The following is a 25,955-nucleotide window of genomic DNA, read 5'->3' as shown; positions in this document are numbered from 1 at the left end:
GCAGCAGCCCAGGGGTTTTATCCCGCAGCTGGCACAGGGGCTCCAAGTCACTGCTGCTGGGAATGAACACTCACAGGAAAATGCTCAGAGGTGAAGAAGTCTCTTCCCACAAGCCCTGCACTGTCCTAACCACACATACCAACAAAACTCCAAGCTCAGGAAATTCGCTTTTCCCCAGGGAATTTACCAGGTCATTTTTTACTAACTCCTGTTAGTAAAACATTAGTTTTCCACATTCTCATTCATATTGCCTGAAGCCTCCCTCCTTCCCTCTGTGTGAATCAATGCTGCAGAGTCTGGCCTACCCCCTGTAGCAGGTTACTCCACCTCTCCTAGCTTTGAATGCCCTCAGAGAACAAGATAAAAAGAGAAGTAACTCATTTTCACCCCATTTCTTCAGTAGCTTGAATCATGATCCTCCTGCTCTAAATGTTCAGCCTGGAAGGACAGCAGGATCTTCTTGTTCACAAAGTTCCAATAGCTGGCCATGTTTCCAGGTGCTCCCTCTCTTGCCCCATCCTGTCTGTGCACTCTCCCCATGCACTTTTTCCCCTCCCTAAAGCTGTACTGCCTGCATTGCTTTTGGGAATGCTGCCCTAAAGGAGGGGCTGGGGTGGGCTCTGAACTACCAATCCATTTAACTAAAGAAATTCTTGGCTTTGAGTTCCCTCTAGAATCTTATCAACCAGACCCTATGATCTGCTCAGTTGGGTTGGATGTTCTCATGCCATTGCTCTGTGCACAAGTTTACAGCTGTCTGTCAGCTTTTGTGCCATTTCCCCAGAACATGGCCTTTTTTGGATTCATAATAGATGCCTAATGTCTGAAAGCTTCAGAATTGAAAGCAGAGTATCTTCATGTCTTGTTGACACCACTCTCTTCTGCAAGGCTGGGGAAATGCTCCTCTAACTTGCCTTTTATCAGAGTAAATCAAATTCAAAGGGTTACGTTTCAGCAGAGAGCAGGATGCTTCAGTGAATGACCACTTGCACACACACCCCCCACATACAAATCCTTTTCAGCCTGAACACCCTATTAACCCACACCATCAAGTTCTGCAAGTCCTATTAAAACTTTATGGGTGTTTAGAGGCTGTGATATCTGCTGTATCACTCCCTGTAATGCCCATGATCAGCCTTAGCACCGTGCAGGAATCATGAGCTGCACTAGAGTTCAACTGCCATACTCACTATGAGCAGGATAAAAATATGCTAAAAGTAAAGATGGGCTTTTTTAAGGTTGCAGTACAGGAATTATCCCAGCAGTACAATGAGATACTTTAGGGACAATGTGACCATATATTCCAAACCCACGGCAATACTGAGCACAGAAAATGCTGATAAGTTCCTATTAGTTTTGACTATGAGTTTTCAGTTAGATAAACAAAAAATTGCATCTAACTCTATGTCCCCAGAAAAAGATTCATCATTTCTCTACAAGCAGTAAAGGAAGCCATATAATGAACTTCTACCAAATAAAAAGTAGCATTTCTGTTCCAAATCAGTCTGATTTGTCCACAAACAATTTTGCTTTGACTGCCTCTATGACCATAGGGCTGGCTGAGCTTCAGCTGCATAAATATTCTGCTGTTTGCTTTCATCAAGCATTTGCCTTGCAAAGCTTCCATAATCCCAGAATCTAAGAATGGTTTGGCTTGGGAGGGACCTTAAAGAGCACCCAATCCCAACCCTCTTTCTGCAGGTCCATAGGTGCATCCAAGAAACTGCTTTCCATACCCACACAATTGGCTTTTCTGAACAAAGCAACCCCTAGGCTGAGAGCAGCAAGGCATTGCAAGCTGGGGCCTGGATGGCTGAAGGAAAGGTTACCTTGGAATTGTGCAGGAAGCTGCACTTGGCCCAGCCTGGGGAGTCATTTCAGGAGCAGGGCTTTGAGCTTAGGATGAGCCAAGGGCTCTCCACGCTTCCCAAAGGGAGGGGAGCCTGGGTTGAAACCATTTGCACATGTAAAGGAGCGCAGTGTAATGGGGCAGCCCATCACATCCCTTGTTCTCAGGCCTGGGATGCAGTTGAGAACCATCAGAGGAGGTAGAAGGGCTGGACTCTTAGGGAGAAGGAGGGTCTCTGCTGGAAATTGGGTAGAACATCAGAGTGCTGCCTCCCACGTTGAGATAGGCTGAAGAAGGCACAGCTCACAGCAACAAGTCTCTCTCTCTCCTATTGAGATGCTAAAGCAATGCCCCCCACCAAGGTAAGCCACCCAGAAGAGTGCTAGATAGAAATTCAGCATCAATTCTCCATCTATGTCAACATTCAAATTAGAAAAAATTGAGCCATTAAAAGTATCAGGTGCTGTAAGAAAATTAAAATCATGCACATCAATCCTAAACATTTATTACAACTACAGTCTCTAATAATTACAATGGAATTGGAATTCCTACTGAAATTACAGTTGCTACAGAAAAATGATAATATTTTACCTAAACAGCAATGCCACCAGAATTACATGGCAACAGCACACCAGTACAGAAACCATATCAGTATTTGATGAGGAAAACACATTGGCACCACAAGTCATGGATGATCATTTGAATTCAATTCAAAAGGAAGAGAGAAATATTAAAACCTATTCCCTTCCCTCTGGCTACAGAAGGGGTCACAGCTGCTCTCCCCAAGTGGAGGCAAAGGAAGCAAATTCATCCTCCCTCCTCTGCTGCAAGGATGGGTTTTACAGAGCCAGAGCAAACACAGAAGGAGAAGCCAGGGCAGGGTGGGAAGGGATTCCCTCTTCCTCCTTGGATGCTGGTGGCATAAGAACTCCCCTTACTAAACCTGGCCAAGGGAGATCAGGCTGATGCCCCACAGCTCCAGACTCTTACTAATGTCTGGGTTTTCATCTCCCACATGTAAATATCAGTACCAGGCACAAACAGCAGAGAGAATCATGTGGACAGGCTCTGCACGAAACCTCCCCTCCTGAAGGACTATCCACAGCTACTTATTCCAGCCCACTCTCTGCCAGGCTCCACTGAAAGGATTGCATTTAGCTTTTAGTGTACAAATAAGTGTTCTGATAAATAATTAATAGTAGCTGCTGGCCGTAGAAGAGGTGGCTGTTTGGAAAGTTAAAGCAGTCTGTCATGAAATATGCACCCACCTCCTCTGTGCTCTACTTCCAGGGGCTGTTCCAGCCAACATCTTGTCCTTTTCCATAGGACCATAAGGTGCAAGGAGGAGGCCAGGGTTCAAGTTTCAGACCCTCAGAGTATTCTTGAATTTAATCTCTCTCACTGGGGTATAGATTACCCCCTAAAGCACCAGAAGGGAGGGCAGGTGGTCAGTAATTCACAGAGAAATGTTTGGAAATGAGAGGAAAGGGCACTCTTCTAGGCTTCTAGGTAAGATACAGAAATTAGACTTATTGATCACATTTGATTTTAAAGCCCTCAGAGCTTCTCAGGGTTTTTAAATTTAAACAAAAAAAAAAAAAAATCAGGGCACGCTGCCTTGATATTTTGCCAGACTACCTGCACTCCACCCCCTCTAAATAGCTGGTGTAACTATAGGGCATTTTTAGTTATTACTACTCTATAGATCCTATTTGGGGTGCAATTTTAAATGGCTCCACTACTCTGCCCCTTTGAGTCCTGCTGTGCTGTTTAGAGTGGAACAGCATCAGCGTCCTGGTGAATTAATCACCTGCAGAAGGGCATGGTACCATTGTTTGTACCTCAAAAATCACAGTTAAAGACTAAGAGAATTTTGTGATATCCAGTGTGCACACAGCAAGCAAAGTGAGCCACGCATGCCTCCAAACACCTGACAGGCTCCCATCAGACTAACTCCCCATCAGCCTTGGTGCAAGATCCATGTGCCTGCATCAACCACAGGCAATCATTCTGCACACTTAGATTTTTAACTGAAGGACCTCCCATAAGGTCTTCTCCCCCACGAAAAAAAAAAAATATTTGGCAGAAAATAAAGTCTCTATGCATATAGAGTTACCTAAAACTAAGCTTTATGGATTACAAGATATTGTGTCAAATGACGAGACACAATTTTGTCAGCCCCTTCCATAACCCAGAAAGTCAGGCTGGATTTCCTTGTCCATGATACACCCTGGAGATTGTTTTTGAAAACCAAGTGGAGTTCTACATTCAGCCTCCAGGAGAGGAGGACAGGGATGTAAAGACAATTCCAGCCTGATTCAGGAGCACTATGTTCAGAAAGACTGACAACCATTTGGATTTTTTTTTTTTATTCCACACTCTCCCCCTTCAACAATCAGTTAATGCCTCAGTAGTTCAATAAACAGAGATTTTTCAAGCAAGCAAGAGATTAATCAAAGCCTCTCTATTCCATCACAGAGCTCTAATGGCATTAGTTCTAGTCCCAGTCTCTGAGCTGAGCATGACTCAACAAAAAAATCCCTTGAATTCCCAAGCAGGACCCTTATCCTACTAGTGGCATTTCCAAATTGAACTGTATCTAGACAAAACAAAGAATAGATCTTTCAAAAGGAAACATTTGTTTGTATTTTGAACCAAGAGCAAAACAGTATCTATAGGTCACAGATGACACACCAGAAATCTCTACAGAGATCTTTCATGTGGCTGACAAAGTGGCTCCTCTCAGAGAAACCCCATAAAGCAGTGGCAGGAATAAACACAAAGGAATTTAACCAGGGTACAACAAAAAAGAAGAAATAGGAAGCAAGCACAGCAAACACATTTGCCTGCACACAAAAGCATGAATTTTGCACTGGCTTTCCCAAAAGCACACTTCGCAATATCCCTGCTATACACATCCGAACCAAACAAATAATTTTAGAGCATTTTACAGCTAATGTCCATGTAAATGTAGAAAAGACCAGTATTCCCTCAACAAAGACAGGGAAAATGAAATACTGAAAAAAAAAAAATCATTGGCCTCCAGAGGGCAAAGCATGACAGTGGCAGAGACAGAAATTAAAGGTTCTACTCCCTGCCTTATCTTTTCACCATAAAGCATTTTTCCTCTTGATAGGCAAACAGTACCCCTCCAGTCATTTCAAGGTAAGAATTTCAATTTGTGTTAATCATCTTGCATAAAACTTCCTCTGACTGTCTTGTCTGCAACACTTAAGTACATTAAAGGGAAAGTCTCTTGGATACTGTAGTATTTTTGTTACATTACCACATTTCTCTGTCTAGATTAGGTTTACTGACGGCAGTCATGTGTGCAGCCCTAAGTGGTCCCCACAAAAAGCTGATCTTGCCTGTAAAGAACTGGTACTAAGACTCAACATTTTCTTGGAGGACTGCCTAGGACCTAGTGTAGAACTAAAACTAGAAAGAGACAGGAGAGATACTATAAACTTAACTTGCTTCTCCCCAACTGCCATGCAACAGAAGCAGTGCTAAATGCAAGTACTTATGAGCAAGGTGGAAGAGACTGAATTTTGCCCTTTGGAAGGTGTTTGGAAGTCCAAGAAGCATACACACACACACATACACACAAAAAAAAGGAGGCACACGTGGAGGGTCACCCCGGCTTCATCTACTCTCCTTGCTTCATTTTGCTTGGAAGCCACTACTTGCCAAGCCCTGCCAGGTTGACACCAGGACTGGTGGCTTGGGTAATGCCCCAGCCCTCACATCTGCTCTGATCAGAGAGTGGTGGGACCAAACTCTGAGTCTTCTCCCTCTTTTTCTACCAAATCCTCTCAACAATAACCAAATCCTTGAGCCAGTGAGGACAAAGGTAGAGATAGGGGATTCCGGCAGAAATTACTCAAAGAATAAAGAAAGAGAAGCTGTTATAATGAGAATCAATGTACACAGAGCTTGAAAACTGTGTCTGGCTGGCTGGAACTGGGCTTGAGCAAACTCAGCATAAAGCCCTGTTTAAATTTCATGTGGCAAACGTGCTGTATGAGAGATTAAAGTACAAAGTCTTTGTTATCTGGGTTTAAATAGACTTCCTCTGCAGTAGCAATAGATCACTACTATGTAACAGCAGTAGTCCCTCTGAAATAAGTTAGTGGCCTCCTTTTAATTCCTAGCACAAATGTGACCACATCTGACTTGCTCACAAACAGTCCCTGTGACAGGATACAGACACCACAAAACATGTTATTCAATGAAATATATTAGCATTGGTAAAAGATTGGACACATTTTAATTATCTCACACGGTGGCAAACATTTTTAGCTCCCAGAAAAGCAATAGGACAACAGAAAGTGTGGGAAACAATTAACTACAAAAAAAAAAAATCATAAAGACCAAATACTTCAGCTTCTAACAGGTTGTTCCAGAGTCTGGGAATATATCTCTCTTTTTTTGTAAAAGTAAAGTTTTAGTAATCACCCATAAACGTGTAATCCTTGGTAAATTGTCAAAATCAATATAGAAAATCTGCAGGTACTTGGTTCTAATAGAACCATAAGAAAGGCTTTTAGCAATTTTTTTTTAAGGCTTAGCTTTTCTACCCATTCAGGCAACATGTACAGAGTTTGGCTACTACATTGATTGACTTTTAGGAGTCCTAGTTAGGCAGCCATTCTACTGCACAAATGTTGTGTCTCAGCTGAGTTCACAGCACAAATCATTCTGTTGGAACTGGAGAGCTAATTGACAGCCTTAGGAAAGGGGAAAACACTACCAGAATAGATGGACTCTATTAAAACATCTGATAGAGCATCTCACAAAAGTTTTATTTGAAGAGTTAAATGAATTCAAATTGGCTTCCATTGGAGCATTAAACTATGAATTGAAAAGTGATGAAGAGCCATTAACCAAGCGAGAGCAGGAGATTTGCTGCATCAAGTCAGGGAAATGTTTTGTGGGCTGCCTCAGAGCACCGTGCAAAGTCTGTTTATATTCACCTCCATTCCCCTGGGCTGGGGCACTGAAAGCATGGTGATTCCACTTGCCCTCTCCAGTAATCCCACCAGGAAAGCAAAGCAAGGACTCAATCCTGCAGGGCACACACTTCTGTGACTGCAGCCCCAACTCCCTGCCCTGACATTTTGGTTCTGTCATCGTGGCTTTGGCACTAAGCTGCTGCCCTTCAGATCATCTCTCAACACCACCTTCTCAGCCTTTTGCTGTCCTACACACACCAAGAAACAGCTGCTGAAGGCCATTATGCAAGGGGCTGCTGTTTCCAGCTCAGCCACGGGGTGTCTGAGTGACCTTGGAAAAGCCAGGCTTGATCCCTTTAATGCTGTTTAGCTTTTTGAATTTTTGGTGAGTTACTGGTGAGAAGTGGTGGATCTTAACACCATCAGTCACGCTAGAGAGACACATTTATTAGAAACTGCATTGAGAAGGTATATTTAAAATAATCATTAAATTAAGTCTGCCCTGAGAGTTAAGCTGTTTTGCCTGTGACATCAAAATATCATGTGTATTGTGATAATTGTGGTATCACCACACAACATCTGGAGCTGCTCAGATGGTGAGTGTGGTCACTAACACTTATCTGTTGTGATGATCACTAGAGCCGCTCTGTCATGAAACAGGAAATACATGTATAGGTTCTCTCTTCATGCATGGCTCTCCTCAGACTATACCTTAATTACTGATTGCTGGGAGCTTCCACTCCTGACACTCCAGAGAGAGCACGAGTCAGAAATTCCTGAGAAAATGTTGCAACTACTCATTATGTTCAGAAGTACCAATGCATTAGAGACCCATAAATGGTGCCATTTGGAGGAAGCCTCACTGAAACATCCCAGATGGGATATTTATGGAATTTCTGGGTGGTCCAAATGACCGTGGGACTGCTGGAAGTTAATGGGTCACAAGAAGGAAGCGGTGAGGCTGAACATCAGGCAACATTCACCACAAGGGTGGTCTGGCTAAGTCTTAAAACACATTTCTACAAGGAGCTAAGCCACATGAAATGTCACATTTGGGCTGGGGAACCAAAGGATGTGCACAGGTGTGAGAAGATCCCTATGGGCAAAACTCATCTGCAAATCACCCTCCAACCACTGCTCCACCAGGGAGCCTTCTCACCACCTTCTGAAATCATCTGGAAAAGCTCAAAGTCAAAGAGAAATAGAAGTCAGAAGGGTCAAACAGCTCCCTTCCAAGTATTGTTTCATGCTAAAAATCACACCAGCTTTCATCAAGTGCACCAGTTGAGGTATTTCAAACTCTTTGCTTTATATTCATTGATTATTGACTTCACCCTCTGGCATCATTTAGCTTTCTGAAATCACACAAGATTATATGTACAATATAGACTTGATCAAACAGCTGAAAATACTGAAAAAATGGGTGTTCAACTTACACATGATTATGCATATAAAAGAAACAAAAGAGGTGAAAGTACTGAGCAGCCTCTCCACTCAAAAATAATAAAATAGAAGTCAGAAGCTCTCCAGCCCTTATCAGCTCAGAAGCTGGCCTTATGCTAGGTAAAAAGAGTTTTCTAATACTTTGTGATGAGCTATGAGAAGCTGGTATTGAGACCTCTCTCATCAAAGCCACATTTACAAACATAAAACACATTGCAGCTTAGTTAAGTTTGAAAAAAAAAATTACTTTCAAAGAGGATGTAAGTTTTGTGAGCTCAGCCAAAAAATCTCCTGGAAACTTTTCTGAGGGAAAGAAAAGAAAAATGCTCTTTTTCTCCTTCCTCAGTGAGCAGAAACTCTGAAATTTTGCAAATGGTCACCAGGAGTCATTTATCACTCAAATCAGGCTGCTTGTTTCTGTAATGAATGAGGAGTCTCATGCAAGGAGCATCAAGGCAGCTGTCATAATTCATTGGGCTGGCAGTAAATGACAGGAGTCATACAAGCTTAGAAAGAAAAGAAAAAGGAAAGGCTTTACATTAGGTTTTTAGCCTAAAGGGAAGTTTTATATATAGACAATAAAGACATTCTGACTTCTGATTTATGACAGAATAAGGAAGGGGAAGCTCCGGTCTGCCTCCAGGTGAATTGCTCCCAGCAGTGCACTGTGGTGCAGACAGGAGATTGGGAATGGCCACAGTGCTGTGGAACAACCAGGGTCCTGCTGCTCTGCTGGGCAGTGCCAGCACTGCCACGCTCTGAACCCACTGCAGATGTCAAGCCCATTAGCTCCATCCTCAGGGTGAGCCAGCACAGCTGATGGCTTCATATCCATATTTCTACTTCCCACAAGCTCAAGGAGCTCAGAGATCCTCTGCCTACCACGATCAGAGGCAAGAGGAGCTCCCCCAGCCCACACACCAAGTGTGCTGGCTCAGGCACCAAGCCCTTGGGGAAGCTGTCCCCGTGGGAGCTGGCCCATGAGAAGCCAGCCTGAATTCCTGCTGCACAGCTACCACATGGCATTACCAGGGGGCTGCTTCTCCTGGCTGTCGTGCCATCAGTTTTAAATAGTCAAGTCCTAATCTCCCAATCAATCATCTTCAGAAGTAGCACGCTTTAGTCATCCATCAAATGCCTTTCTGCGGGCAAGCAGGAAGTGTTATTTAGCAAGGAGGCAGCAATTTTTAAACCTCCATTTTTCTTCAGCTGCCTGAATTAAAGAAAAATTAGAGTCCCTGCAGATGTGTCTGACATCACAACAGAGCTGTACTGCAGCATTCTGCTCTTGCTGGCCCAAGGCCCCACATGGAGGAAATCAGCTCAATGGACAAGACCTACTGAAGGACCAACCCTGGATGAGTGCAGCCTTGATTCCTCAACCAAATGCGCTCAGCTTTGGCCTTTACCTCTCTGAAGAGTCAGTGAGTGCTCATCAGTGACCACAGGAGCACAGGACCTCAAATACCAGTTACCAAAATGAAGCTCCATAAGTAATACTAATTATGAAATATGGCCTATTTTCATGTTGCTCAAATACATCTAGCACAGGAACTCTACGAAGATAGTTGAATTCTGGAGTGAATGCAAAGCTGTTGAACTTTAAGGAGGAGAGTTTCAAAGGCACAAATGGCACTTAACTTCCAATTATGCCTTGGAGAAAGTTCCACTAATGGCTAATTTAGCTGATTTATTTTCATAACCTTTAATTACTTCACACCATTTTTTTTTTTATTGAACAGTATAATCAGTTCAACAGAGCAGTTGAAAAACAATGGGCAGACTAAAAAAGGTCCTCTCCAATGCCAGGTTTCCTTATGCAAGTTTAAATTCTTTATCAACTTTAGGTAATTATGCATCTCAATAAGTGGGAATACTCGCACTTAATTACAACGTCTACATACAACAGATAGTAGCTAATATGAAATCTGATTATTCATATTTTGTCTCAACGAGATTTTACCAGTGTTATTGGGAGGAAATAATTAGGGATGAAGACCATACTTTTGTTTTGACTAGTATAAAGTCAGGGGCTTCTCCTGTTTTAGTAACACAAGCTATAATATTGGCGAAGTTGATTGTTTTGACAACTTGCAATACCAGTACCCAGGAGATCCAGCAGGGCCAAATGCTGAAGAAAAACTGTGCCATTTTAGGTCTTCTCACAAGCTATTCCCTTGTGTCACAAGTGGAGGCTGAAACATTTGCAAACCATCCAGGGTGATCCAGCGGCACATTTTTTTCGAGGAGAACTCCTGCCTTTTATTTAATTTTAAGCATCGGAGTCTTAATTAAGGTGTTTTACGTGCCCTGGGGATTTGCGACGCCTTCTGGCGGGAGCGTGGCCGGAGGCAGGGCAGTGTGCTGCGGAGCGAGGGGAGAGCCGGCGCTGCCTCGCAAAAGCAAGAAGCGATTGCCCTCTAGTGCCCAAAGCAAGCCGAGGATGCACAGCCCGGAGAGCGGGAGTTCAAGATTCTTTCCCAGTCACCTGCCTGTCTGGTGCTGACCGAACAGGCTTTTTGCAGTCAGTTCTTTGCTGGGGGGACACATGACCCAGCCCTGGAGGCTGCCTCTCCCACGGAGAGCAGGAGTCCTGATCTGATAAAGTCCTGAGGGAGTCCTCAATGCCACCCAAACTCCAGCACCATCTTGCAGAGGATGCTTCACTTGATCCGGTGTTATCTTTTGAAGGAATCTTAATTGGAAGTTTAATAAGAAGTGAAATCCCAGCAGGCAGACAATTGTAGAACAAGGGAAGCACCAAAGCAGGGCAAATGCTCTTAAGATTATCAGGATGACTTCAAGTTCCTAATGGTAGCTGTGATTTCTCTTACATTTGTTCTCTCACACATAAGAAATGAGTAAATGCATAAAAAGTTTCCTATTTCTGTCCCTACCTCACTCCCCTCTTGGCCAGTTATGTGACAGAGCAGGGTCACTACTGGAACAGCCCAGAATCCAGGGGTCTCAATATCTCCTTCCAAATTTCCAACTGAGGAAGGTAAATCAGATAAGAGCTTCAACCCACCAGCGTCACAAATGGTCTCAGAAAACAAACTCCTTCTTTCTAAATGCTTCTTACAAGCATTTTCCAGTTTTAGGTGCAAACCTTAAGATGAATGAATAGTTTTCAGAACACAAGTCAAAAATGTAATCTGAGTTAATGGAAGAGGACACATCAACTGGGAAGGATCTGCCTGGAAAAAGCATTTCTTCCCAGCAGTTCCAAAATAGTTCATTGTTTACTGTCTCACATTGTTCCAATAAACAAACAATATCAATAATTCACAAAGATGTTAATTCTTGCTTAAATTCATAGAGTAGCAAAGGCTATTTATTTAGTTAGCTTTAACTGCCTCTGAATCATGGGGTTTATTGTTACCAGTGGCAATTTCTCATGAACTTAGGCAGAACTGCCAGGAATTGCACAAGGGCTTCAGAGCAATGAGGTTTAAGCACCCTGTCCTTGATGCGTACACGAACAGACCAGAGGCTGAGGGCTTCAGCCAGAGGTGCCATGGACCAGCACACACACCACCTACTTGCCCACCCAGCACTAAAAAAGCTTCCTTGAGGTACTTCTCCTTCTACACAGCACCTCCCACTGATCGCTGAGGGAGGCAGAGCCAAGCACAGCTGTACCCCACATTAGTAGCAGCCTGCTCATTCATTTGGAAAATCCCCACAGAATCTTTATAGTTCCTAAACTGGACCATGAATTCTGATTGCTCTAAGTGCAGAATGGAAACTGGAGAGAAAGCCCTACAAATCTCTCCTCAAACTCCTGTCATATCTTTCACTTTGGTAACATTAGTTTTTCAACCCAACACAGAATTTATACCTTATGCAGTTTGAATTTGATGCAGAATATGGTCCCAGATTTAACAAATATTCACTTGGTCCAAACGTTGCCCCTAAAAACTTCCATTGTTCCATCTGCAATAGTAACGACACATTTTAGATAAGACAAGCAGATAAGGAGATGCACATCCTCAACTAGTTTTCTTCAGAGTTCATTTCTGTATCCTAAGAACACGGGGGAGCTGTTTAATGCAGTTTATCTTAATGCACCAAGAAAGCAAGTGACACTGAGTGCTCCTTGAACTACTCAGAACTTCCCTCTTTACTCACATTACCAGTATCAATCACTGGCCTTTTTAATGTGTGGTTTTAATTGCTTTATGGATTTTGTTTTACTTACTCTTCTTTTACTTCTTGTTGCAGATAATGTTAAGAGTTCTCTTCATTGATTATTGGCAGCTGCTGCTCTGTGAGAAAACCTCTTCCAATTTGTCTTTCCCGATCCTTTGACTTCCCGCTCTGAAAGCCTTACAGCCTCCCCAAACGCCTCATAAATGCACTGCAATGGTCACATGAACACCTCGGAAAGGGAACTTCTGCAACTCCTCATTCCCATGGCACATTAGGAGGAGCACCTGGAAGAGTGCTAAGTCCAGCAGGAACTGGAAGCCCTGCCAAAGATGAATCTCATCGGGAAGCTCCACAGAAGCTTCCGAATGCTGGTCATTCTCCTGGCCACCTTCTGCTTGGCAAGTATTGTCGTCTCCGCCTATTTCCTCTACACTGGCTACAAGCAGGAAATGGCCCTCGTGGAAACCACTGGGCAAGCAGAGTGCAAGGACCTCAAACTTCTGCCCTACAGGTCTGCGGAGCTGAGAACACCTAAGCCAATTGATCCCTCTAGGACTGATCCCACTGTGCTCCTGTTCGTGGAAAGCCAGTACTCCCAGCTGGGGCAAGACATCATAGCCATCCTCGAGTCCAGCAAGTTTCAGTACCACATGGTCATTGCACCAGCCAAGGGGGACATTCCCCCTCTCACAGACAACGGGAGAGGGAAGTACACCATCGTTATATACGAGAATATTTTAAAGTATGTGTCCATGGACTCGTGGAATAGAGAGCTTCTGGAAAAATACTGTGTGGAATACAGTGCTAGCATAATTGGTTTTCATAAAGCCAACGAGAACAGCTCCCCCAGCAGCAGGCTGAAAGGGCTGCCCTTGCAGCTGTACAACAACGTGGCCCTGCGAGACTGCGTGGTGAACCCTCGCTCACCCCTGCTGCGCATCACCAAAGCGCCCAGGCTGGAGCAGGGCCCCCTGCCCGGCCAGGACTGGACGGTGTTCCAGTTCAACCACTCCACCTACCAGCCCGTGCTGCTGGGCGAGCTGCAGCCTGCCAGGCCCACCCCGGCCTCGCTGCCCCGCGCCGCTCTCCATGCAACCGTCATCCAGGACCTGGGCCTGCACGACGGCATCCAGAGAGTCCTCTTTGGGAACAACCTGACCTTCTGGCTCCACAAGCTCATCTTCATCGACGCCATCTCCTTCCTGTCGGGGAAGAAGCTGACGCTCTCCTTGGAGAGGTACATTCTGGTGGACATCGACGACATCTTTGTGGGGAAGGAGGGGACGAGGATGAACGTCAACGATGTGAAGGTAAGGCAAGAACTGGGGGATACCATCCCAGACACGGGTGCATGCTAATAGGAGTTTAAAAGGAGGCAAAGCTTGTACAAGCTGAGCATCCCTTTTTCCTGGTAAGGGCTGGAAGTGCACAAGTGCAGCCAGCAGATGCATAAACCACAGCCTGAGATGAAAAGGCATTTTTCCCACAAACATACAGAGATGCACTTATGGATGTGTCTACGTAGGGGCATACACATGTTGCACATACTTAATATCTTCTAGAGGCCTGTTCTGTATTATTTCTCTCACTATTGCTGTCAAGTAGCCAGAACACTACAAGACGCTTGCCTTTTTAAACCTCACCATCGCTGCATTTAAAAGAAACAAAGAGCAAAAGGAAAAAAAGAGCCTGAAGAAGTCACAGCCCCAGCATGACTCCTAAGAGTTATCAGGATAATTCTCATTACAGACTAGCAGGTAAGCATTTAAAGTTACCAGTGACAGGGTGGAAGCACATCATGCACTTGAGCAAGTGACATAACCAGCTGACAGAGTGACAGGCCCACAGACTACTCACTGGGGGCTCTTCCACACTTATTTTCCTGATTTGTTGTATCCAGGGACACCATTAAATTTGGTCAGAATAATTCTCAAAGATGTGTGCAGCTCGGAAAGAATAGACAGAGCTCAACAGCATGACAGTTATTTCTTGTCATTTTCCACATGTGGGAATCATAGAGATTAATTGAATCCCTAAGCATGCAATATCACAATCTCCAGCATTTATTCTGGAGGGTTTTTCCTGTAAATACCCAATGCTTTCAGGAACAATAAGCAAGCCTTTTGTTTTCAAAAGCACATTTCTATTTCATTTCTAAACCCTTACTTCCATTTCTACAATTTCTATGTTCCTCAGCCTCCTCTCCAGACCTTTGGGGTAGCCAAACACCCAGCAAGAGCAGTAGTCACATACAATTGAAACAATTTTGCACATCAGAACAGCCATTAGCCACATCAGGTGTATGAATGCTCATCAGGGCTGATTCTGAGCACCAAGCACTCGGAGTGCCTGGTGCCTTTGAGATCTGAGCACTGTGCATCAAGTGCTTTATCTCTGGAAATACATGGGGAAATGCTCTGAGCAAGGGCTTGTACACAAGAGGAAACTCACTCCAAAGGCACTTGTGAAACAAGTTTTTCAGCAATAGCTTCCTGCCTGCACCTTTTTGAGAGCACCTTTCTGATGTGGTTTGCTGCGCTAAGGAAGCCTTAATGTTACTGTCCCACAGCAGTTCAAGAGCCCCCACTGCCAGCAGAGCAGTGTCCACACAGGGACACTTGGAGATTCAGAGCTGAGCTCTCACTGGAATCACCTCATTATGCAGGAAAAAACCCAAGTCACCCCCATTACTGTCCAGCAGTCAACAACATTGCCAGGCAAACCTTTCCAGCTGTGCTTGGCACAGCAGCCACACTTCTGCACTCGTTATAGGAGACACAGCAGAAAACTCCACATCCAGGGGCTGCAGTAAGAGCTGGATGCTGTTAAAAGCATTCAGAATTATATTTATGTGCTGCTTGCCTTTATCCATCTGAAAACCAACCAGTCCACGCTGCTGAACAACTAAACAATAACAAGGAAAAACATCTGCCTGGGATTCAGACATTTTTAATTTTTTTTCCAAGCAATGCATGGTGAGCCTTCTTTCATTCATTATGTTTGAGTCAGGGTACAAAGGGAAGATTTCATTTTCCCCACATTTCTCAATGTCAAATTAGCAGCCCACCTTCCTCACAAAAACACCAGAAGTGCCACTCATAGGATAAATCCCCTCCTCACCTCACACAAGTAATCACACCACAAACACTAACCACAGGGAGAAATCTCCTGCAGGCACAGGCTCAGAATGAACCTTCCCCTCAAACTCTCTTTTGGGGACAATAAAAAGTTTTCCTCCCATTTTTAGGTGAATGTTTCACACATAAATCCACCCGAGCACCCACAGATACTCTGTCCTCAACATTATGGATTTCATTTCAAACCTGGCAGAGATTTGTTCCTCAGGGTAACTCACAAACACTTGCTACACAAATCAGTCTGCTCCTACAGACTGGACATTCCCAGCATCCATTAACCCACATAAGAGAATCCTGTTAATGAGCATAACACTGAAAGCAGAGTGCACTTTGGTTAGTTTACAGAAAAAGGTAATTACAGCCAGTTAGAGAACAATCTCCCAAGTCACTGGGGAAGGAGGCAATTAAGAACCAGCAGACCTGCCTTCACCCTGTAAGGCACAGCAGCTTTGCTTGAAAGGCAAAAATAACTACTTAGGAGGCTGATATTTCAGTGATGGCAAGGCCTTGCCCTGCCTTTGGGAGGAGGGGCTGTGGCTGCTCACAGAGAGCAGAGATTTAGGGACTCTCCGCTAGGCTCTCTAAAGGTGCCATCCCCACCCAAACCCCTCAGGAATGCTTTAATACCCAGCCAGTCCCTTGATAGCAATATTGGCATGTAACAGTAATCAAACAAGTCAACCTGTGCCTGTGTAATGACTTCCTGCAACCCAAATGTTCTTATTCCCTCACAAAGCCATTTGTCAATTAGGTGCCTCAGGGAGATAAACATATATATAGACACACACACACTTTTATTAAGGGTGGCATCAGCTACAGAAACAGAGATTAGAGAACAGGGTTATTATGGGCTCTGTTTACCACAGAAGATCTCCTAGTCCCTGGTGTTGAAGAAGTTGTGCAAGGTCATGTCTGGCTAAGTAATTAACAGGAACTCAGCAGAGCCACAGAAAGCTGTTTTTCCCAGCTTTGTGGAGTTCTATCTTGAGCCTAGAGAGCCTCTGCAACTGAATTTCTCCCTTTCCTGCCTGCCAATACATTATCTCAGTGCTTGATTTTCAAAGGCAAAAGATTTCTTCAGTTAATTTGCAGAAACAGTGAATTTGTGTTCTTGTAAATGACACTGGGTCCCAGCCACATGAGTCCAGTATCACTGGCATCAGTGATTTGGCAAAAAACCCTGGAAATGTCTTTTTATGCTGTCTCTGGGAGAGCCACACAGAAAAAACACAAAGCTTTCACCCTTAAAGTTTGCTTTTAACTGAGCACAAAGAGGGCTGCATTTCCCAAACAAGGAGTAAGAGCTTGCTGAAGTATTGCTATTTTTCCTGTTGCCATAGTATGAGCCAGTACAATATTTACTCACCCAGGAAGAGCTCCATGCAGCCACCAGGGTTTTCCAGCACCTTTCACAAATACATCCTCTATTGTTAACTCAAAAGCCCTGCAAGAGCTCAGTGCAAGCTAAGGCATTTACCCCTCAATAAATAAAACAAACAAAAACCTACTCCAAATGAAACAAAAAGCTTTAGCTTTTCACTTGGTACCCTCCTCTCAGCCCCAGGATTTAGACTGCAACAAACCTCCTTCTGGGTGGAGTCAGAACCATCTAGTCCCCTCTCTTATCCCACTCTCCCAGCTGGAGCTGATGAGATAATCGAGGAGAAATTGCCTGTCCCAGCACCACCATATTCCAGAGCTCCCTTCCCTAAAACCTCCATTTCCCTTTTCTGTAACCCCTCTAATTGTCACTATAGGGATGGGAGGATCCTGGGGCTTTCTCAGCTGCAGTAAATGATGGAGCCATGCTTGGGAATGTCATTTCTGTTAGTGCTGACTGCAGGCCTCCCTTCTCCCTGCAGCCTGTCTGCCTTCTCCTGCTGCCTTCCCCCTCTGAGCTCCACTTCCTTCAGTGGAAATAACATTTTGTCTCTGACACCCCCTCACTGCCACAGTCTGCACTTTGTCTTTGACCTTCATCATCATTAAAATGGCTGGAACACTTAAAGCCTGTGATTTCTGGCTCATTTTAGTGTTTTCAAGACAAAAATCATGTTGCAGTTGCATCTTTCCTGGCAATTCCAAATTAAAGAGTACTGGAACAGCAGGGAGTTGAGCTCAACCTCTCCATCTCTCCAGCATATGATTATCCCTGGTTTTTGTGCAAGGACAGCTGCTTTCAGGTGGAACTACTGGAAATGTCTGGGCCACATCACCAGGTATGGCAGAATGGTCAGTCATGAAATAAAACAGTCACCATGATATCCTTTTAATCATAATAAACCCCTTCCAGTAAAGGAACCATGGCCATGGCCAGCCCAGGGAGAAGCTGAGCCCAGAAACCCAGAGCAAGCCAAGCATTAGTCATTGAGCCTGGGTGGCACTTCTGTCACCTTCTGAAGCACTTGAGAGTGACACAATGAAGTGGAGTCTGCAGCTCCCACTTTTGGACAGTCTTAAAGTCCTTAAAAATGAATTCAAAAAGCAACTGAGAGGCATTACATGAAAATTTTAATAATCTTTTTTTTTTTTAATGGGAGTCCCTGCTCCGTTCTGCTTCATCAGAGATGACAGTTAATTCAATATTTTCCTTGTTCAGGTCTCTTGAATCACCCAATTCTTTCTGTAATAATTTGAGTGTTGAATACCGCTCAAGTGCCTTGTCAAGACACATCAGACAGAATGTTTCATTCTTCTTTTGTTTCAACAGGGCCTGTTCTTTCATTCACAACTTCAGTAGCAGTGTAGTTAAACACCACAATTCCCTTGGCACCAGCAGAACCCATATCCTTCTCCTTGGCAGCCTGATGGATTGACTGTCTATCCAAGGACCCTCCTGAATTCTAATAGATTTGGGGTTTTCTCATCTGCCACCTTCCCACTCAAAATTAGGTGGTCTTCAGAGTGTTTTATAGAGTCTTGTCAGAAAACAGATTCTGGTGGCTCAAATTTTCTACCTCTTGAATTTATTGAACAACTATGTCCCTAGCAAGATTTTCCTCAATGTTTGAAAACTCACTTGGTATTCTTGTATCCCAGGGAACACACTGGTGTTTGGTCTGTAGGGTTCAATTTGGTATTGTTTGTACAAGCAATTCACCTCAGAATAATCTCTGTTAAACACAGAATTAATCTCAGATGTTTGGGGTTTTTTCCCCCAAGGAAAAAAGTCTAACACTGCACAAAACAACAAATGAATTATTTAAAAAAGTGAGAGAAATAATCTTTCATTCTGGCTATAAGAACTCAAGAGAACTTCATTTTGAAAAGCATTTTAAAATTTGATGTTTTAAAAAATGTCACAATACATTTTATAATATAGAAATGGCAGGTCTTCCAGGTGAAATTCAGGTTTCTGGTGCTCAAATATCTGGTGCTCACAAGCTGACTTGTGTCGCATTGCTCTTCTACACTTGCACTGATTTCCCGGATTTGTACTTATTTCTTGAATCCTTTCTCCAAACTAATTCTGAAGTCATAGGTTATAGCAAAATGGAATATATTTTCAGGGTACACGTGGTACTCTATTTAATTTAGCCTCACTTAGGAATCCATAGGAGCCAAAAAACACATCTGCTTAATATCAACCCCTCCAGAGACCTGCATTAACCTGAGCTTTAAAACAACACATATTAGTTAAAAAGGAGCCCTAGCAGCTGCTTCCTGCACAGAAAACAACACTCTGGAATGATGGAATGGCCTTGTAGAAGGGCCAGGCAGTGCAGACTGCAAGAGCAGTCATAATTATTGCCTTAAAAGCACTTGAAGCAGCAATAAACACATTAGCAGGAGCCCATCCATAATGCAGCTCCTTCAGCGGCGTTACTTAAGTGACTTTAAATAAGCCTTTGTCATCCAAATTCGAGCATGAGGAACACTTGGAGCAAAAGCTCAATTTAGCACTCTTGGCATTATTCAAATTATGTGCAAGTGGCAGTGCCCAGGAAAAGGGTGGGGACAGGGAGGGATGGACAAACAGGTGAGAAACTGAGAAAATCTCCCTGAAAAAATGAGAAATTTGAGACTTACCTACTTAACAATAATTAACTAGGAGTTTTCTGCCAACCTCTGTGTCACAATGAAGTATAAAACCAAATATTTGACTATGTCTGGCTTCAAATCCTTAGCCATATCCATCCACCCCTATACTTTACATACATATGCTCACAGAAATTAAGTCTTAAAGTCTTTGTCTTTTCTGTGAATATGGCCAAAGATCCTTTCAGTTACTGCTGTTACTCCCAGTATTCTACACCTCCATCTGCCTTCTTTCCATCAAGGCAGAAAAAAACCCCAACAAAGTACTACAGAGTTTTTTTCACCTCATGGGAAATTCTAATATAACACTATTTAGGAATTTAACTTTGTCATTTTGTGTCAACAAAATTTCTAATGTTAAATACAGTAATTTATAACTTAAATAGTCACACGCATTTTATAGATAATGTCTTAAGATATTAAGTTAAGTTAGTTCACAATTTCTCTCCAGAAATATCAGGGAGAAAACAAAACCATTTTTATTCAATTCCATTAAGAATTTCATTTTCAGTGTTTACCAGAAAATTAAAGGACAAGCTAATAAGAATTTCCTGCAAAGCAGTGTATTAGTTAAAACACTTCATGGCTTTCTTTAGGAAACAAAGCCATGGATCAAGTATTTTTTCCCCTTCAGAAGCACAAATTTTACATGTCCTTTACCAAGCCATGACAATTTCTCTAAGTATTTGAAAGTCTTACCCTTGTCTATGTTTCTGTTCTTTCTGCAAATTACCAGCACTCTCTTAGTCTGCTGTTCCCATTTTCCATCCAGACAACACCCAAACACAAGTGGGATCTGTGGTGTGGGACACACTCAGCTTCTCAGGCACATCACATCCCTGTTATTTTTAACACTTCTGATCGGAAAAGGATGAATCTCTCATCTCAGAGTTTAATTTTTTAATTGATGCCATCATTTAATTGGAATTTTAACATTTATTTTAAAAAACCCCACAAACTAAATCTATTAAAGCTAATACCACCCTCCCAATACTTTCTGACAAAGGTATGGAAATATTCAAAGAGTGAGAGGTTAGGATTTTAATTTTCCTTCCATCCTACTTGTTTAGCCATTTATCCTTATAGATGGGTAGAAAATCCTGCTAAAATGGCAAAGTGACAAGGCAGAGGAAAATGCAGTTTATACTCCAGTTACTTGATCAACCTGGATTGCTCCACTGAAACAGCTTTCTGTGGCAAAATGTTGATTTATGAAATGCACAATGTTTCACTGGAATATGATTCAAACAAAATTGTGTTCTGCCAGCTCATCTGCTCTGGCAGACTAAAGGAAAAGGGGGTGGTTTGTAGAATATTAAAAAAATAAATTCCAAAGATCATAATTAAATGTAGCCTTGGAATTGCTGATCTTCCAGAAATTAAAAAATGCAAGTAATTCACAATTTGCTGAGACATTCCTTTAATACAAGAATTTCAAGGAAATGGATATTTCAGGTTTTTGCTGCCTCTTCATTTTACTTAAGAGACAGAATTATTCACGTAGCTTTTACATTACACATTAAACCTAAAATACCAACTCTGAGGCAATTCCTTAAAGTTGTCTCAATATTCCACTTGAACTGCTGGGATTGAATCAGAATCTATTAAATCCATTGGCTTCAGCACCTGTGTGTTTTTCACCCCAAAACATCAGCCCTTCAAGTAAAAAATGGTATTAAAAATGATGGAATTCACATTTTTGACAGCAGACTGTATTTGCCTGCCTGGCCCAAACCTGATGAAATATTGGCTCTTCAAGCTGTCAGTGATTCTTGACAGCACAAGTGCTTTTTTTGGTGGAGACCCAATTGTTTTTAGAGGGCAGCAAGTTGTACCTGGGGAAAAGCAGCCTGGTGAAGAGCAGGACAAGGGAGACAGGCTCAGGGGATGAGGATCAAAGTGCTTTGTCCATTTCCCAGTAATATTTAATCCCTGAGGGCCACAAGACTGGAGACCTCCTTTGTAATAATATTTACTGTAGGTTTTATAACAAATTAGCACAAATGTTTGGGAACTGAATATACATACATAAATAAGCATTAATCTCCATGAATCTCCATAATTAATAGAGATTAAATACTCTATAATCTTATTATTTTAGGAGTTACAGGGACAAGTGTGAACTGTTGAGGCTATGCTCTTCATGGTTAATAGCAACAATAACAACAATAATGCATTACATTTAAAAAATAGGTTCATCTGCAGAATGTGAATTCTTTAATGAAAAAGCTCTGCATGTCTCTTCCTAGTAACATATCCCAAGATTTATGTGCATTATAAACAAACATGTCTGTGGTATTATCAAGTGTAATTCCTCTGTATTTGTTATTAGGAAAGGGAATATGGTTTCCCATATGCTTTCCCTCTTATTTCTGCTGTAACTGGGCACAGGCTCCCAGTACATTATCAGGAAACAAAACCCACCATCCCTGCTGTAAATATTGCAAGGTGAGTGTTAAAGACCAGAGGGAATTTTGGGCAGGAAACCTGTGCCTGGAAAGAGCCCACTGCAGGATGGCTAAAGCCACCTTTCTCCTCTTCAACTGCTCAAAGCCATCTGAGATTGCAGGCACAGAAATATTCTGGATTATTCATTTCACTGGTGACCTAACACATAGGGTGTGCTGAACCCCAGTGGGGCAGAGAGAGGGCAAACAAGGGGGAACGCACAGCTCAAAGGAGAGCTTGAGGTGTAAGGAAGGATTTCCATAATGGAAAAAAACACCCAGCTTTTAGCACTTTCTCATCTTACAGCTGCAAATTATTTCCAGGATTTGGATGTACACCTGGCCAAACAATCCTGTTGGGCTAGCAGAGCAATACCCAAGCAAAGCCTGTCACAGCAATTCAGTATTTGTCATTTCTAAACAGCTATTCCCACATAAAATAAAATTATGGCATTACCCTTCAGCTGTGAGAGTAATAGAATCTCTCACTTCAGAAATGATTGGAATTTAGTGTAACAACTATAATTAAAAGCTCAATAGTTTGCTGAACATATTTTTCCCAGTTTAATGATCCTGTGTTACATGAAATCATACTTTACACTGCAAGTAGCTACAGAGTTTTCAGTGGGAATATTTAGAGGGAAAAAAAAATGCTGCCTTTAATGATTAAGATCAAAAGCAGGTAGATTTAAAAGTTAACTGCCTCAGTAATGCCACTTTCTGGCTGCCACCAAAATCCTTATGAATGGCTCTGAAATAGCAATCTGTTTTAAGCAAAAACCAAACCTTCCTCTCCAACTTTTCTGTCTCAATTTAGCACTCTTGGCATTATTCAAATTATGTGAATTGTCTTTTTTTTTAAGATGATGCCATGCAAGTATTCCATGGGCTGGTGAGATCAGCTCTCCTCCCTGTTCCCAAGTGCTGGAGACCAATCACCACAAGGGCTCACAACCAGGGTGCTCCTGGATGTGAGAACAGAGGAAAGCCACGAGATCCAACAGTTAGGAGACTTAGGAAAGGATGGCACACTGATTTTTCACTGGGCCATTATTGCCATCAGCCATTATTACTCTTGGAAGATATACTGCTCCTCTAGGGTGTGCTCAGGGAGCTTGGGAGCAGCTGGCTGGCTGTGGGCACTCACACACAATCATAGAATAATGAAGTTGGAAGAGACCTCTAAGGTCAGAGCCCAACCTATGCCCTAGGTATAGGTTCATTGAGGTTGAACACCTCAACTGCACTATAGCACCAAGTGACATGTCCAGTCTTTTTTTAAACACATCCAGGGATCGTGATTGTACCACCTCCCTGGGAAGAGCATTCCAGAACACAAGGAAAAAGGCTGGAAAAGCCATGTAGAACATGTTAGCACAAGTTTCCTTCCTAGGAAGTTACTGCAAGGACTGAAAGACTTCATCACTTTTCCACAATTACCTTGGACCACTTGAATTTCTCAAGGTGCAGGTTTGAGTTTTTTGCCAGGTTCTATTCCAGAGTGATCTGAGGAGCAGCACTACTTCAGTTTTGCTCTGAGTGTAATTTTCCCACATATGGGAAAGGTGTGGTGATACTTTTGAACCTGAAACATTTCCTTTGACTGTTAAAGAGCTTTGTTCTCAATTTTACCTGAAATCACCTAGTTTTATGAAGAAGCAGCCTACTGAAACTTCTGCAATTGTTCATTTCAAATGTGCCAGCCTCAGTTGGTGGTCTGGGTTGATTTTGTTGGACAACATACTGGCCTTTCATGTTTCTTTTCAAGAGAACTGAGTGGAAATGTAAGATGGGCATTGCCATTTAACTTTGGATCTTCAGCTGCCTCCTCTGGACAGCTCACTATGTTGTCTTCATGCTGGGAAGGATTTTCTGGCATGGGGGGATTTTAAACCTATCCTGGAAGACAACAAAGGCTTTAGCTCTCTCTGCACTGAACCTGATGGAACAGGGGGTGGCAGAAGCACTCTGATCTCTGGTGAAAGAAATGCAGTGCAAAGCAAGAACATTTACCTTGAAATTCCCTTTTTGTTCCACAGAAACATCCAATTCTAGTTATCAAAACACTGAAGCCAGCTCCCTGGATAATGGAAGGCAGCATCACAAAGAAGGGAGGAAGGTCAGAGAAGTTAAGCTCTGCCAGACAAGTATCAAGCATCTCAGAAATATTAAAAAGCAACACTTAATCCTAGTGGTTTTTAAAGCACACCCTTACTCATCAAGATTCTGCAAAATCAAAGTTTGACAATAACCAAGGAAAACAGTTCTCCAGACTTCCCTGGTTGCTGATTTTTATGGAGAGGGTGGGCAATGGGCAGACTCACACAGGGAAAAGCCCCAAACGTGGAGGCACTCAATGCCACAGGACAGATCCATCCTTGTGCCAACATGCCCATTCTGAGCCCTGAAGGACACACCTCAGCTCAGGATGTATCACCTGCTCCAATCTCTCCTCTATGATTGAATATGTGCAGAAAAAAACCCTTAATTCCCCACCACACAGCATATACAGCAGGTAGTTTTAAGCAGTAAATTTAAGGCAGGGATTTGACACTGCTGGTCGGTGCTCAGAATTTTGAGATGAATGTACATGATGAGAACTTGAAGGAAGTTTGATTTCTGTGACAAGTTATCCAAGTGAATGATTTCCAAGGGCAGTGAAGGAACAGAAAACCACTCTGATTAAACCTTAGTAGATGCAAGTCCATAAATTAAAGAAGATAAATAAGGTAGCCTCCATTAGTCTAGTCTTTAAATAATTCATAGCAACTGAGTACCCACCTGTAACAGACTGTAGAGTTTATTTGTAATTCTTTCTTTTTTTTGCTTAAGAAAACAAGTCTGAAGCACCAAAACACAAGAAAAAGAAAGAATATACAACTCAACCAACATGTAGTTGTTGCTGTTACTTGTCTTTTACCCTATATTTGTATTGTGCCAAGGAGAGAGAGAGACTTTGGGGCATGGCCTAGTCATGACCTGAGCTAACTAATGAGCAGTGTGGGTTTTATGTGGGTGACATGCAGCACAGTGACTGACACCAGCACAGTTTCCTGCCACAAGACCACAATGGCTCAACAACCATTTTTTATTAACATACTACTTTAGACCTTGATGCTGTCCCTGAAAAGCCTTGAGACAGTTTTGCCATTCAATTTCTATTTTAGGGATTAATTTTGTGATTGATCAGAGCTGACATGAGGACTCTGTCCCTGCCTTTTGGGCCTCTTCCTTGGGGGCTCTACAGTGGAATTAGAGAGACAAACCCCACCTGCCTTGTGCAGATTGGATATGGGGAAATAGAGCATCTCTTCTTTATTTCATGGAGCTGTTGTGCTGGCCACAGGGAGCAGAGCCACTGAAATCAAAACAAGCATTCCTGATCATGTTGTTTCAAAAACTGGACCAATAACCTTGATCTCCCACTGGCAGATTGCCTTTCCTGATTCTCCTGCCTGAAAAGCCTTTCTTCAAGAGATTTCTTTTGCTGGAAATGCTTAAGCTTCTCAAAAGTCAGAACTGATAAGAAATAATCTCTAAGCCCCTTTGCTGCTCTGCTCCAAGTGCCACCAGCTCCTATCCCTGCTGCATGGACCTGCAGGGAGGGATCCTGCTCAGCCCTGGGCTTGTGCCAGCAGCTCCCCACAACCCAGGAGATTCCTCCTGCTCTCAGCTTGGGCACAGGCTGGCTTTTCCCCTCCCAGCACTTGGCAGCACATTTGGTTAGTATTCCTAGAAAATCCTTCAGCATCAGCAGTGATTGATACTGGAGACCGTCAGCTCTGGCCCAAACAGGCTGTAAATCATCTCTCTTCTGACACACAGCAGCAATCACTGCTGGCAGGGAGCCACTGCAGCCACTCCCTGCTCCTGCAGCTTCAGCAGCAGCTCCTGTGGATGCTCCCAGCCAGGCCTAATGCCTTTGATCCTCCCC

General features: G+C 43.0%; 1 protein-coding gene across 1 annotated transcript in view; it reads left to right on the top strand.

Annotated features, from left to right (window-relative positions):
• LOC131083368 (bifunctional heparan sulfate N-deacetylase/N-sulfotransferase 4) overlaps positions 1–25,955 on the top strand; it is a 66,495-nt gene that overhangs the window by 1,491 nt on the left and 39,049 nt on the right. Inside the window, exon 2 of the mRNA XM_058024011.1 lies at positions 12,472–13,709. Within this exon, the coding sequence (XP_057879994.1) occupies positions 12,729–13,709 (981 nt within the window). The 5' untranslated portion in view covers positions 12,472–12,728. The remainder of the gene's footprint in view (positions 1–12,471; positions 13,710–25,955) is intronic.

Source organism: Melospiza georgiana, chromosome 5 (assembly GCF_028018845.1).
Source record: "Melospiza georgiana isolate bMelGeo1 chromosome 5, bMelGeo1.pri, whole genome shotgun sequence".
Classification (NCBI taxonomy): Eukaryota; Metazoa; Chordata; class Aves; order Passeriformes; family Passerellidae; genus Melospiza; species Melospiza georgiana.
Note: the sequence above shows the minus strand (reverse complement) of the source record. Positions and strands in the feature narration are given on the sequence as shown.